Source organism: Thalia democratica, chromosome 6 (genome assembly GCF_965202585.1).
Source record: "Thalia democratica chromosome 6, ktThaDemo2.hap1.1, whole genome shotgun sequence".
Classification (NCBI taxonomy): domain Eukaryota; kingdom Metazoa; phylum Chordata; class Thaliacea; order Salpida; family Salpidae; genus Thalia; species Thalia democratica.
In genome coordinates, this window is record NC_139170.1 from 14,774,005 (window position 1) to 14,787,356 (window position 13,352).

The 13,352-nt window shown below is 34.4% G+C and overlaps 6 protein-coding genes and 2 pseudogenes across 6 annotated transcripts; 2 read left to right on the forward strand and 6 right to left on the reverse strand.

The window, feature by feature from the left end:
- Positions 1–38: 38 nt before the first annotated feature.
- On the reverse strand, positions 39–350 carry LOC145838793 (histone H4-like). Its single transcript, XM_082946417.1, has one exon. It carries the CDS (start codon positions 348–350, stop codon positions 39–41), a length of 312 nt encoding a protein of 103 aa, XP_082802543.1.
- A 189-nt stretch (positions 351–539) lies between these two features.
- On the reverse strand, positions 540–950 carry LOC145838794 (histone H3). Its single transcript, XM_082946418.1, has one exon. It carries the CDS (start codon positions 948–950, stop codon positions 540–542), a length of 411 nt encoding a protein of 136 aa, XP_082802544.1.
- Positions 951–3,411: 2,461 nt separating this feature from the next.
- LOC145839615 (5S ribosomal RNA) lies at positions 3,412–3,534 on the forward strand (annotated as a pseudogene).
- A 3,602-nt stretch (positions 3,535–7,136) lies between these two features.
- On the reverse strand, positions 7,137–7,496 carry LOC145838486 (histone H2B type 1-K-like). The gene has a single exon (XM_082946090.1). It carries the CDS (start codon positions 7,494–7,496, stop codon positions 7,137–7,139), a length of 360 nt encoding a protein of 119 aa, XP_082802216.1.
- A 159-nt stretch (positions 7,497–7,655) lies between these two features.
- LOC145838795 (histone H2A) lies at positions 7,656–8,036 on the reverse strand. The gene has a single exon (XM_082946419.1). The coding sequence runs from the start codon at positions 8,034–8,036 to the stop codon at positions 7,656–7,658; it is 381 nt and encodes a 126-aa protein (XP_082802545.1).
- A 194-nt stretch (positions 8,037–8,230) lies between these two features.
- On the reverse strand, positions 8,231–8,542 carry LOC145838796 (histone H4-like). Its single transcript, XM_082946420.1, has one exon. The coding sequence runs from the start codon at positions 8,540–8,542 to the stop codon at positions 8,231–8,233; it is 312 nt and encodes a 103-aa protein (XP_082802546.1).
- A 189-nt stretch (positions 8,543–8,731) lies between these two features.
- On the reverse strand, positions 8,732–9,142 carry LOC145839574 (histone H3). The gene has a single exon (XM_082947186.1). The coding sequence runs from the start codon at positions 9,140–9,142 to the stop codon at positions 8,732–8,734; it is 411 nt and encodes a 136-aa protein (XP_082803312.1).
- Positions 9,143–11,603: 2,461 nt separating this feature from the next.
- On the forward strand, positions 11,604–11,726 carry LOC145839616 (5S ribosomal RNA; annotated as a pseudogene).
- The last annotated feature ends 1,626 nt before the right edge of the window (positions 11,727–13,352 follow it).

A 13,352-nucleotide genomic window follows, 5' to 3' on the forward strand; every position in this document is an offset into this window, starting at 1 on the left:
AATGGGTGGTCCTAAAAAGGACCGAGTTTGCTAAATGTTTAGCCACCGAAGCCGTACAAGGTTCTTCCTTGACGCTTGAGTGCGTATACGACGTCAAGTGCTGTGACGGTCTTGCGCTTGGCGTGCTCTGTGTATGTTACTGCATCGCGAATAACATTTTCCAAGAAAACTTTCATGACGCCTCTCGTTTCTTCATAAATCAGTCCCGAGATTCGCTTCACTCCGCCTCGGCGAGCCAAACGGCGGATTGCAGGCTTAGTGATGCCTTGGATGTTGTCGCGAAGTACTTTGCGATGGCGCTTAGCACCTCCTTTTCCCAAGCCTTTACCTCCTTTGCCGCGTCCAGACATGTTGAATATAGTGTTTTCGTCAGTCCGTCGAGTTTATTTATAAGCTGTTACGGACGCGTACGGTTACTACTAAACTAATTTGCATACTCAGAAAAGTCTCTAACTTACATTCTTTCGTTTGGTTTATTTTTTCTCACTATCAAACAAAGTTTAAAAGTGGCCCTGAAAAGGACCGGTTTTAGCTAATGCTTAAGCTCTTTCGCCACGCATTCTCCTGGCGAGCTGGATGTCTTTGGGCATGATTGTCACACGCTTGGCGTGGATCGCGCAAAGGTTAGTGTCTTCGAACAAACCAACGAGGTAGGCCTCGCTCGCTTCCTGCAAAGCCATTACGGCACTGCTTTGGAACCTCAAGTCAGTTTTGAAGTCTTGAGCTATTTCACGTACAAGACGCTGGAAAGGCAACTTGCGCAAAAGAAGCTCAGTTGACTTCTGGTAGCGTCTGATTTCTCTCAGAGCAACTGTGCCGGGCCTGTAGCGATGAGGCTTCTTCACACCTCCGGTAGCGGGTGCGCTCTTGCGAGCGGCCTTAGTGGCGAGCTGTTTCCTTGGAGCCTTGCCTCCGGTTGACTTGCGAGCGGTTTGCTTGGTACGAGCCATTTTGATAATGTAGCTATACGCTGGAAGACTGTATATATACTGTTTACGGAGACACGGACGCAAGCGATTCCGCTGTATCTCATTGACTAATTTGCATACTTTTAATTTACTGTTGTTATTAGCATTTCATGTTTTGTTAATATTTTGATTGAGTGGTCCTGAAAAGGACCTTGGGTAAAAGAACAACTTATTTTTTACAGCTCTTCTTGGTACTTGCCTTCTTAGATGCTTTTTTGGCTACCGGCTTCTTCTTGGTTACTTTCTTCTTCTTGCTTGCAGCTTTTTTAGATGCTGCTTTCTTAGGAGCACACTTTTTAGCAGGTCGCTTTTTGGCTGCTGGTTTTTTCGCTGCCTTCTTGGGAGCACACTTCTTTACTCGTTTCTTTGCTGCGGCCTTCTTTACTGCTGGCTTTTTAGCTACTTTTTTTGTCCTCTTCTTGGGACCAGCAGCTGGCATTGGAGCAAGCTTGAACGAGCCGGAAGCGCCTTTTCCAGTAGTCTGGAGAAAAGAACCTTTGGTCACGCCGCTGGTAAGTGCTCTCTTCAAGTGAGAATTAGAAGCTGAGAGGTCAAGCTTGTAGGTGTCCGCGATATATTTTTGTATCTTCTGGCGGGATGTACCTTTTCGTTCCTTCATTGCTCCCAGGGCAGAGCTAATCATCTCCCTGTAAGTCGGGTGTTCTGCCTTCTTGGCGCTTGGTCTCTTGGAAGACCTGGCCTTGGCTGCGGCCGCCGCCGCTGCTACTGCTGGTGCTGCTACTGCTGTGGTAGACATTTTGTATGTATTTTAAAGCAACCGAAACAATACTTTTAGTAGTTACTGACTGTGACGAATTGACTGTTGAGCAGTTTTACTTTGTGAAGTACCTTTTACTGATTAATACGAGCATTATCATGTGAGTTTAAAGCGCATATGCTCATAAAAGCATAGTTATTTTTTTACGAACGTCAAAAACATTCCAGTGACAAAGAAACCAGACTTAGCCTGGTCGGAAACAGAGTTTTTTTTAAAGCTTAGCTTTAAAGGTCCAGAAAAACAGTCTAAAAGTTACAGCACACCTCTGCATTTAATAATATAAACCTCAAATGAAACAAAATACATTACTACACATCCGGTTTAGTTTTCTTCAGCTGCAAACTTAAAACTGTAAGATTTTAGACAAGCACAAGTATTTTTTCCACTTCAAGCTTAAGTTAAGTTTTATTATTTTAATTTCATTCGGTTTTGTCAATTGTAAAACCCATTAAGTATGTTTAACTTGATTACAACTTTAACTGTGCTGGTTAGTAAAAAGTAATTCATAAACAAACACAAGTATTTAATTTATGATACTTTACAAGTTATCATTACTTTAAGTATACTTATATTCAAAATGGCAGTACTAAACCACATAAAAAAACTTAAGTTCATAAGTTTTGAATTTGTTCTTCCACATACTAGTAACTTCAAAAATGTTCTGAACAGTAGCCATACAAAACTTGTTAAAAAGCTAGAAACTAATGTTTAACTTGTTATATAAAACAGTCCCAACTAGTTACTAGTATTTCACAGTTAGAAAAATTTGAAACAACTTTTTAAAACTATTACACAGTTGTTTTGATTTTTTAACAACGTTTTATTTGTTATACTCGAAGCTGAACTAAGAACTTTTTCTTTGTAGATTTCATGAAAAGAAAGCGAACAAATGGATTTGATCGTAACTTTCCAAAACAAGACGAAATAACTTGCACTTAAATGAATATCAGTACTGTTCACTTATGTTCAAAGAAAAGGACCGAAATTTCAATATGAAGTTTAAAAGAGTTGCTTATTTTGAGACGAAGAACTTTACTTAAAAAAAGAGGTTAGGCTAATTTTAAAAGTAACAAAAGTACAGTTCAAAAATGACTGCATAATGATAGAAGTGTTTATGTTTACTAAGTGAAGATTTGTTTAAATAAACTTTAATTGATTTACTGCTTAAAGTAGTTTCTAAGTGTAATAAAAACTAGATTCATTACAATGTTCTGCACAATTTAGACAGTTGACTAAATGTTTTGCTGTGGTATATTTTAAAAAAGGTTGTTAAATCAACTCTAACTTGATATAAATGTAATTTCAAAATGTATTCTTTATTCTCAGGTGTTTTGAGCACTTCTGTTGTAACAACAGCATTTAAATTTCTAACATGTTAACAATTAGCTAATGTGTTTGTTTGATTTTTGTGTCTTTTCCTTTTAAAACAGGGTATTTACTTATTTGAAAACTGTACGTTGCTTTTGCACTCGTACTATCATAGCTGAACAGTTTTACGAAGCTTACTTTGAAGCAAATAAAAAAAAAATAAGTAAAGGCAAGAAAAACTTAAATTATTTGTTAGTTAGAACAAAGTTAGCTCTAAACATAAGAAACACTTAAGCAAATAAGCTACAAGTTTCAGACAGTTCATTGGTTTATAACAACTTTTTATCGTTTTCGAACGCCTACGACCATACCACACTGAACACACCCCATCTCGTCCGATCTGGGAAGTTAAAAAAGTGTCGGGCTTAAAGGTTAGTACTTAGATGGGTGACCGCTTGGGAATACCGCGTGCCGTAGGCTTTTATTTTCAAGCACTTATTTGTTGGATTTATTCTTCATACTTATTATGAAAGTTTCTAGTTTATCTTAAACATTTTTCAATAATAAATGACACACTAACTAGACTGTCATTTAGTTGTAGACTTATTTTGTCTGTTGCTTTCATTTTGCTATTTATATAAAAGCCATAACTTTATTTCTTAAAAGCGTTTCGTTCTGCTCTAGACTTTTAACAAATATAACTTGAAATAAACAGTTGCAGTAGTTTTTAGTTATCAAGTTGTCTCATACACAGTCTTCAATAAAGTTACAAAGCTGTTTACTTCTTTTCCTTTGCATAATGTTTCAGCTATTGGTTTTTTTACGCGTTGATGTTTTATGTTAAAAATCCATAAGCAACTAAGTTTAATAAAACAAGTCTAAGATTTGTAAAAAAAAAATTCAACTTTGCTATTCATGACAGTTGTACTGAAATTGAATGCTTTTTGGTCGTTTTTTTTCTTTAGAACAATCACTGTTGTTTACATTTATTTATTTTTGAAAATACATTTTGATAAGCATGATCAGTATAATTTTCATGAATAAACCTCTACTGTTCAAGTATTTTTTAAAATAATACGAAATTTATTAAAACTAACTGTTTTATTTTCATTCCATAATGAAATTACTTTTTATAGTGACGTAGAACAAGTTTTAAAAATAAAGTTTAGTATTTATTAAATTAAAAAAAAAGTCTACGAAGTAAGCATAATTGAGAATTTTTTTTTTGTCTAAATAAAGAAGTTAACAAGAAAAAGCCTTTGGACAACACGTTTAAGTTAGTTGAAGCTTTTTATGAAACATCAAATTACAACTAGTTAACAAAACTTATTCCACGATTTAGGCAATACTTTCAAAACATAACTAGCTCTCTTATTAAAAGTTGCTTAGAATGTCCAGTAAAAGTACAAAGGCAATAGTAAGTATGCATATCTAGGTGACAAAAGAAAAGACAGAAAAAATATTATTTAGAAGTAAAATGTGTCATTCAACTAGCTCTAACTCTTACTTTTGATCTTTTACCACCACAAAGTTGGTTGAGTTGCACATTTTTGTTGTTTAGTTAAAGCTTGTTTAACACTGCTTAGTAGACTTTAAAGCTGGTTAAATAAGCTGGTTGTCCTGATTACATTAGATTAACTTGATAAAGCTATAAGCAATGCTAGATCAACTAAAAGATGTAAGCTTTTTAAAGTTATAGATTCGAAATGTTCTTTTTCGTTCATGTTGTGATGCATATATGTTGTTTTTTGTTTATGTATTTATGAGTTGTAATGCATGTTTTAAATGTGTTTTAGTTAAAGTTATTTTCTGAAACGATACAACATAAATTAGACCCAAAGCTAAACTAATTTTCAACTTGATAAATCTGTGAACAATTTGAGTTCAATAAAAAGCTTTGTAAAAAGAATTCGGTTGTAATACATGATGGTTGTTGTACTGAAATTGCAGTTTTGTTGATTTTTTTATTTTGGTTTGAACAGCTTCTGTTGTTAATTGTATTTTAAACTGTTTTACTTAGTTTGAGTTGCATTGTAATAAAAAGAAATAATAAATTTTAGAAACTACTGGTTTATTAGATTGTAATTGTTAATATCCAAAGTTAAGTTTGTTTTATTATAATTTAATGTATTATTTTCATTTAAAATCTAATACTTTTTACAGTGACGTAGAACAGTATTTTTTAAATAAACTAAATACTTTTTCAATTTTACAAAAAGAAGTATACAAAATAAGCATAACGGGAATAAGTTTTGTTTAAAGAAAGAAGTTTACAAGAAAATCTTATGGACACAAAAATCAAGTTAGTTGAAGCTTTCTGCGAAACGTATATTTATTTGTAATGTAACAGACTTAAGCAATGGTTTTTAAATACAACTAGCTCCCTCCTCAAAAGTAGTTTAAAATGTCATGTAAGAGAACAAAAACAATTGTAAATACAAGTATGTGACAAAAAGTTAAAACACAAAAGTATAAGTTAGAAGTAAACTGTTTTATACAAACATTCTAACTCACCTTTTACCAGCACAAAAAACATTAAGTTTGGTTCGTTTTTGTCGTCTAGTTAGAGCTTGTTTAATGCTGCTTAGTGGACATTGATATCTGGTTGAATCAGTTGGTGGTCCTTATCACTTTAGACTTATAACAGAAATGACTATAGACTGTAAAAGTCGTTTTAAGTCATCAAGTTGTCTCACATATAGTTGTAACAAGTAATACAAATGAGTGGTGACAAGCTGTTACTTCTTTTCCTTTCAGCTTAAAAATTGAGTTCTTTCATGTATTCGACTAATTAAGCAATCAAAAACAAACTAAATAGATGTCAGCTTTGTAAAATAAAAGTTTTAATGATAAGCTTTCATCAACTATTTCAGCTATTTTTGTTTTGGTAAATCGCGTACTTGTTTATAGTGTTGTTTTTCTTTGAACAATCGATGTTGTTTACATTTATGTATTTTAATGTATGATTTTTAAATTACTATGCATGTTTTTAATCGTGTTTTAGTTGTAATTAAACTATATTTTTTGTGAAACAAATATTGTTTGTTGTTAACAATTGAAAACATACTTTGTTGATAAACCAAAGTAAGTTTTATTCTTATTACTATTTAAGTGTACTATTTTCATTGAAAAATATAAATAGTTTTTAAAGTGACGTAGCGTAACTTTTTTTAATAAGTTAAAAAACAAATAATTATTGAATGTTTAAGAAAAGTGCACAAAGTAAGAACGAATAAGATAGAGTTCTTAGAAAAAAAAAGATATCAAGAAGAAAAAGACATCCAAGTTAGTTAATTATGTTAAGCATTCAATTACAGTAGTTGTTACATCAAGTTGTCTAACACCTAGTCTAAACAAGTAACTTTACCATGAAAATAATAAAACAAGCATTTTTTAACCGTGTTTAAGCTAATGAGTTGGTTTGTATCATAGGGTGATGTTTTGGCTTGAAATGATATCTTAAATAAGCTAAATAGATGTCAGCCTTGTAGGTGGGAATACTTAAATGTGTTTGAAATTCACATTTGTTATCTTTTGTTCTGAACTTTTATTTCTATTTATATACTTATAACTTTTTAAAACATTTTACATGGTTTTAACTGCATTTAAGTTGATAAAAAGAAGACGTTTAAAAGTTAAACCTTTGTTGTGTTGCTGATAATCAACAACAACAACTTAAAAATGTAACAAAAACTAAGGTTTTTTTTGGTATAAGTTAAGTATACGTTACTGTATTATTTTTTTTAAACACTTATTTACTGAATGTTTTAACAGAAATTCAACAAATGAACAAGAAGTTGTATAGAAAAAAAAAAGTTCACGGACAACGTATTGAAGTTAGTTAAATCCTTTTTTACATATACTACTGTTTTTTCAAATTAGACTTGAGCAATGGTAACCATAAGATTAAAACTTGAAAGTACGACAAATTTTAAATCAAACAACTAAAGTGTTTGATCTTTTAATTCTTATAACAACCAGTTTGTTTGTACAATTATCAATTTGTGGCTTGTACTTTAAGTAGATATCAATAGCCGGTTTTGTTCAAATGGTGGTCCTAAAAAGGACCGGTTGTTGAGCATTTATTTTGAGCTGGTGTACTTGGTAACAGCTTTAGTTCCCTCTGAAACTGCGTGCTTTGACAACTCGCCGGGGAGCAAGAGCCTGACAGCAGTTTGAATTTCGCGGCTGCTCACAGTTGACCTCTTGTTGTAATGAGCCAAACGTGAAGCCTCTGCTGCAATGCGCTCGAAGATGTCGTTGACAAATGAGTTCATGATTCCCATCGCCTTGCTGGAAATTCCGGTGTCGGGGTGCACTTGCTTCAAAACTTTGTACACGTAGATGCCAAAGCTTTCTTTGTGCCTCCTCCTTCGCTTCTTCTTGCCGTCGACCGGGGTGGTCTTGGCTACTGACTTCTTCGCGCCTTTGGTTGCGGTCATGATGATGTGTGAACTTCAGTCTCGGCGCCAGCTTATATACTGAAAGTTTATGCAAATTAGCATTTCCGTACGCGAACGACAGCCTCTCTCATTTTATGATTCTCTCGTTTGTCGTAAATATTTTTAGGTGGTCCTGAAAAGGACCTGGTTTGTTTCAACTTAGGCTGATTTTTTTGAAGCGGTCTTCTTGGGCAATAATACTGCCTGGATGTTTGGAAGAACACCTCCTTGAGCAATAGTGACGCCGCCGAGAAGTTTGTTCAACTCTTCGTCGTTGCGGATAGCTAGTTGCAAATGGCGGGGAATGATCCTGCTTTTCTTGTTGTCACGAGCAGCGTTACCGGCAAGCTCGAGCACTTCTGCGCTCAAATACTCGAGAACGGCAGCCAGATAAACTGGAGCACCAGCTCCGACTCTTTGGCTGTAGTTGCCAGTGCGCAACAGGCGGTGCACGCGACCGACTGGAAACTGCAGTCCTGCACGAGAAGACCTGCTCTTCGGCTTAGATTTGAGTTTTGATCCTTTACCACGTCCCGACATCTTGTTGTTCGAATGATTGTGCCAAGATGCTCGCACAGCTCTGTATAAAACTCAAACCTAACCGCGTCGAACGAACAACTAATTTGCATATGTCGTAGCTGCTCTTTAATCTTGTCAAAATGTTTGTTCAGCAGTGTTGAAGAAATTTGATTTTGAAATGGGTGGTCCTAAAAAGGACCGAGTTTGCTAAATGTTTAGCCACCGAAGCCGTACAAGGTTCTTCCTTGACGCTTGAGTGCGTATACGACGTCAAGTGCTGTGACGGTCTTGCGCTTGGCGTGCTCTGTGTATGTTACTGCATCGCGAATAACATTTTCCAAGAAAACTTTCATGACGCCTCTCGTTTCTTCATAAATCAGTCCCGAGATTCGCTTCACTCCGCCTCGGCGAGCCAAACGGCGGATTGCAGGCTTAGTGATGCCTTGGATGTTGTCGCGAAGTACTTTGCGATGGCGCTTAGCACCTCCTTTTCCCAAGCCTTTACCTCCTTTGCCGCGTCCAGACATGTTGAATATAGTGTTTTCGTCAGTCCGTCGAGTTTATTTATAAGCTGTTACGGACGCGTACGGTTACTACTAAACTAATTTGCATACTCAGAAAAGTCTCTAACTTACATTCTTTCGTTTGGTTTATTTTTTCTCACTATCAAACAAAGTTTAAAAGTGGCCCTGAAAAGGACCGGTTTTAGCTAATGCTTAAGCTCTTTCGCCACGCATTCTCCTGGCGAGCTGGATGTCTTTGGGCATGATTGTCACACGCTTGGCGTGGATCGCGCAAAGGTTAGTGTCTTCGAACAAACCAACGAGGTAGGCCTCGCTCGCTTCCTGCAAAGCCATTACGGCACTGCTTTGGAACCTCAAGTCAGTTTTGAAGTCTTGAGCTATTTCACGTACAAGACGCTGGAAAGGCAACTTGCGCAAAAGAAGCTCAGTTGACTTCTGGTAGCGTCTGATTTCTCTCAGAGCAACTGTGCCGGGCCTGTAGCGATGAGGCTTCTTCACACCTCCGGTAGCGGGTGCGCTCTTGCGAGCGGCCTTAGTGGCGAGCTGTTTCCTTGGAGCCTTGCCTCCGGTTGACTTGCGAGCGGTTTGCTTGGTACGAGCCATTTTGATAATGTAGCTATACGCTGGAAGACTGTATATATACTGTTTACGGAGACACGGACGCAAGCGATTCCGCTGTATCTCATTGACTAATTTGCATACTTTTAATTTACTGTTGTTATTAGCATTTCATGTTTTGTTAATATTTTGATTGAGTGGTCCTGAAAAGGACCTTGGGTAAAAGAACAACTTATTTTTTACAGCTCTTCTTGGTACTTGCCTTCTTAGATGCTTTTTTGGCTACCGGCTTCTTCTTGGTTACTTTCTTCTTCTTGCTTGCAGCTTTTTTAGATGCTGCTTTCTTAGGAGCACACTTTTTAGCAGGTCGCTTTTTGGCTGCTGGTTTTTTCGCTGCCTTCTTGGGAGCACACTTCTTTACTCGTTTCTTTGCTGCGGCCTTCTTTACTGCTGGCTTTTTAGCTACTTTTTTTGTCCTCTTCTTGGGACCAGCAGCTGGCATTGGAGCAAGCTTGAACGAGCCGGAAGCGCCTTTTCCAGTAGTCTGGAGAAAAGAACCTTTGGTCACGCCGCTGGTAAGTGCTCTCTTCAAGTGAGAATTAGAAGCTGAGAGGTCAAGCTTGTAGGTGTCCGCGATATATTTTTGTATCTTCTGGCGGGATGTACCTTTTCGTTCCTTCATTGCTCCCAGGGCAGAGCTAATCATCTCCCTGTAAGTCGGGTGTTCTGCCTTCTTGGCGCTTGGTCTCTTGGAAGACCTGGCCTTGGCTGCGGCCGCCGCCGCTGCTACTGCTGGTGCTGCTACTGCTGTGGTAGACATTTTGTATGTATTTTAAAGCAACCGAAACAATACTTTTAGTAGTTACTGACTGTGACGAATTGACTGTTGAGCAGTTTTACTTTGTGAAGTACCTTTTACTGATTAATACGAGCATTATCATGTGAGTTTAAAGCGCATATGCTCATAAAAGCATAGTTATTTTTTTACGAACGTCAAAAACATTCCAGTGACAAAGAAACCAGACTTAGCCTGGTCGGAAACAGAGTTTTTTTTAAAGCTTAGCTTTAAAGGTCCAGAAAAACAGTCTAAAAGTTACAGCACACCTCTGCATTTAATAATATAAACCTCAAATGAAACAAAATACATTACTACACATCCGGTTTAGTTTTCTTCAGCTGCAAACTTAAAACTGTAAGATTTTAGACAAGCACAAGTATTTTTTCCACTTCAAGCTTAAGTTAAGTTTTATTATTTTAATTTCATTCGGTTTTGTCAATTGTAAAACCCATTAAGTATGTTTAACTTGATTACAACTTTAACTGTGCTGGTTAGTAAAAAGTAATTCATAAACAAACACAAGTATTTAATTTATGATACTTTACAAGTTATCATTACTTTAAGTATACTTATATTCAAAATGGCAGTACTAAACCACATAAAAAAACTTAAGTTCATAAGTTTTGAATTTGTTCTTCCACATACTAGTAACTTCAAAAATGTTCTGAACAGTAGCCATACAAAACTTGTTAAAAAGCTAGAAACTAATGTTTAACTTGTTATATAAAACAGTCCCAACTAGTTACTAGTATTTCACAGTTAGAAAAATTTGAAACAACTTTTTAAAACTATTACACAGTTGTTTTGATTTTTTAACAACGTTTTATTTGTTATACTCGAAGCTGAACTAAGAACTTTTTCTTTGTAGATTTCATGAAAAGAAAGCGAACAAATGGATTTGATCGTAACTTTCCAAAACAAGACGAAATAACTTGCACTTAAATGAATATCAGTACTGTTCACTTATGTTCAAAGAAAAGGACCGAAATTTCAATATGAAGTTTAAAAGAGTTGCTTATTTTGAGACGAAGAACTTTACTTAAAAAAAGAGGTTAGGCTAATTTTAAAAGTAACAAAAGTACAGTTCAAAAATGACTGCATAATGATAGAAGTGTTTATGTTTACTAAGTGAAGATTTGTTTAAATAAACTTTAATTGATTTACTGCTTAAAGTAGTTTCTAAGTGTAATAAAAACTAGATTCATTACAATGTTCTGCACAATTTAGACAGTTGACTAAATGTTTTGCTGTGGTATATTTTAAAAAAGGTTGTTAAATCAACTCTAACTTGATATAAATGTAATTTCAAAATGTATTCTTTATTCTCAGGTGTTTTGAGCACTTCTGTTGTAACAACAGCATTTAAATTTCTAACATGTTAACAATTAGCTAATGTGTTTGTTTGATTTTTGTGTCTTTTCCTTTTAAAACAGGGTATTTACTTATTTGAAAACTGTACGTTGCTTTTGCACTCGTACTATCATAGCTGAACAGTTTTACGAAGCTTACTTTGAAGCAAATAAAAAAAAAATAAGTAAAGGCAAGAAAAACTTAAATTATTTGTTAGTTAGAACAAAGTTAGCTCTAAACATAAGAAACACTTAAGCAAATAAGCTACAAGTTTCAGACAGTTCATTGGTTTATAACAACTTTTTATCGTTTTCGAACGCCTACGACCATACCACACTGAACACACCCCATCTCGTCCGATCTGGGAAGTTAAAAAAGTGTCGGGCTTAAAGGTTAGTACTTAGATGGGTGACCGCTTGGGAATACCGCGTGCCGTAGGCTTTTATTTTCAAGCACTTATTTGTTGGATTTATTGTTCATACTTATTATGAAAGTTTCTAGTTTATCTTAAACATTTTTCAATAATAAATGACACACTAACTAGACTGTCATTTAGTTGTAGACTTATTTTGTCTGTTGCTTTCATTTTGCTATTTATATAAAAGCCATAACTTTATTTCTTAAAAGCGTTTCGTTCTGCTCTAGACTTTTAACAAATATAACTTGAAATAAACAGTTGCAGTAGTTTTTAGTTATCAAGTTGTCTCATACACAGTCTTCAATAAAGTTACAAAGCTGTTTACTTCTTTTCCTTTGCATAATGTTTCAGCTATTGGTTTTTTTACGCGTTGATGTTTTATGTTAAAAATCCATAAGCAACTAAGTTTAATAAAACAAGTCTAAGATTTGTAAAAAAAAAATTCAACTTTGCTATTCATGACAGTTGTACTGAAATTGAATGCTTTTTGGTCGTTTTTTTTCTTTAGAACAATCACTGTTGTTTACATTTATTTATTTTTGAAAATACATTTTGATAAGCATGATCAGTATAATTTTCATGAATAAACCTCTACTGTTCAAGTATTTTTTAAAATAATACGAAATTTATTAAAACTAACTGTTTTATTTTCATTCCATAATGAAATTACTTTTTATAGTGACGTAGAACAAGTTTTAAAAATAAAGTTTAGTATTTATTAAATTAAAAAAAAAGTCTACGAAGTAAGCATAATTGAGAATTTTTTTTTTGTCTAAATAAAGAAGTTAACAAGAAAAAGCCTTTGGACAACACGTTTAAGTTAGTTGAAGCTTTTTATGAAACATCAAATTACAACTAGTTAACAAAACTTATTCCACGATTTAGGCAATACTTTCAAAACATAACTAGCTCTCTTATTAAAAGTTGCTTAGAATGTCCAGTAAAAGTACAAAGGCAATAGTAAGTATGCATATCTAGGTGACAAAAGAAAAGACAGAAAAAATATTATTTAGAAGTAAAATGTGTCATTCAACTAGCTCTAACTCTTACTTTTGATCTTTTACCACCACAAAGTTGGTTGAGTTGCACATTTTTGTTGTTTAGTTAAAGCTTGTTTAACACTGCTTAGTAGACTTTAAAGCTGGTTAAATAAGCTGGTTGTCCTGATTACATTAGATTAACTTGATAAAGCTATAAGCAATGCTAGATCAACTAAAAGATGTAAGCTTTTTAAAGTTATAGATTCGAAATGTTCTTTTTCGTTCATGTTGTGATGCATATATGTTGTTTTTTGTTTATGTATTTATGAGTTGTAATGCATGTTTTAAATGTGTTTTAGTTAAAGTTATTTTCTGAAACGATACAACATAAATTAGACCCAAAGCTAAACTAATTTTCAACTTGATAAATCTGTGAACAATTTGAGTTCAATAAAAAGCTTTGTAAAAAGAATTCGGTTGTAATACATGATGGTTGTTGTACTGAAATTGCAGTTTTGTTGATTTTTTTATTTTGGTTTGAACAGCTTCTGTTGTTAATTGTATTTTAAACTGTTTTACTTAGTTTGAGTTGCATTGTAATAAAAAGAAATAATAAATTTTAGAAACTACTGGTTTATTAGATTGTAATTGTTAATATCCAAAGTTAAG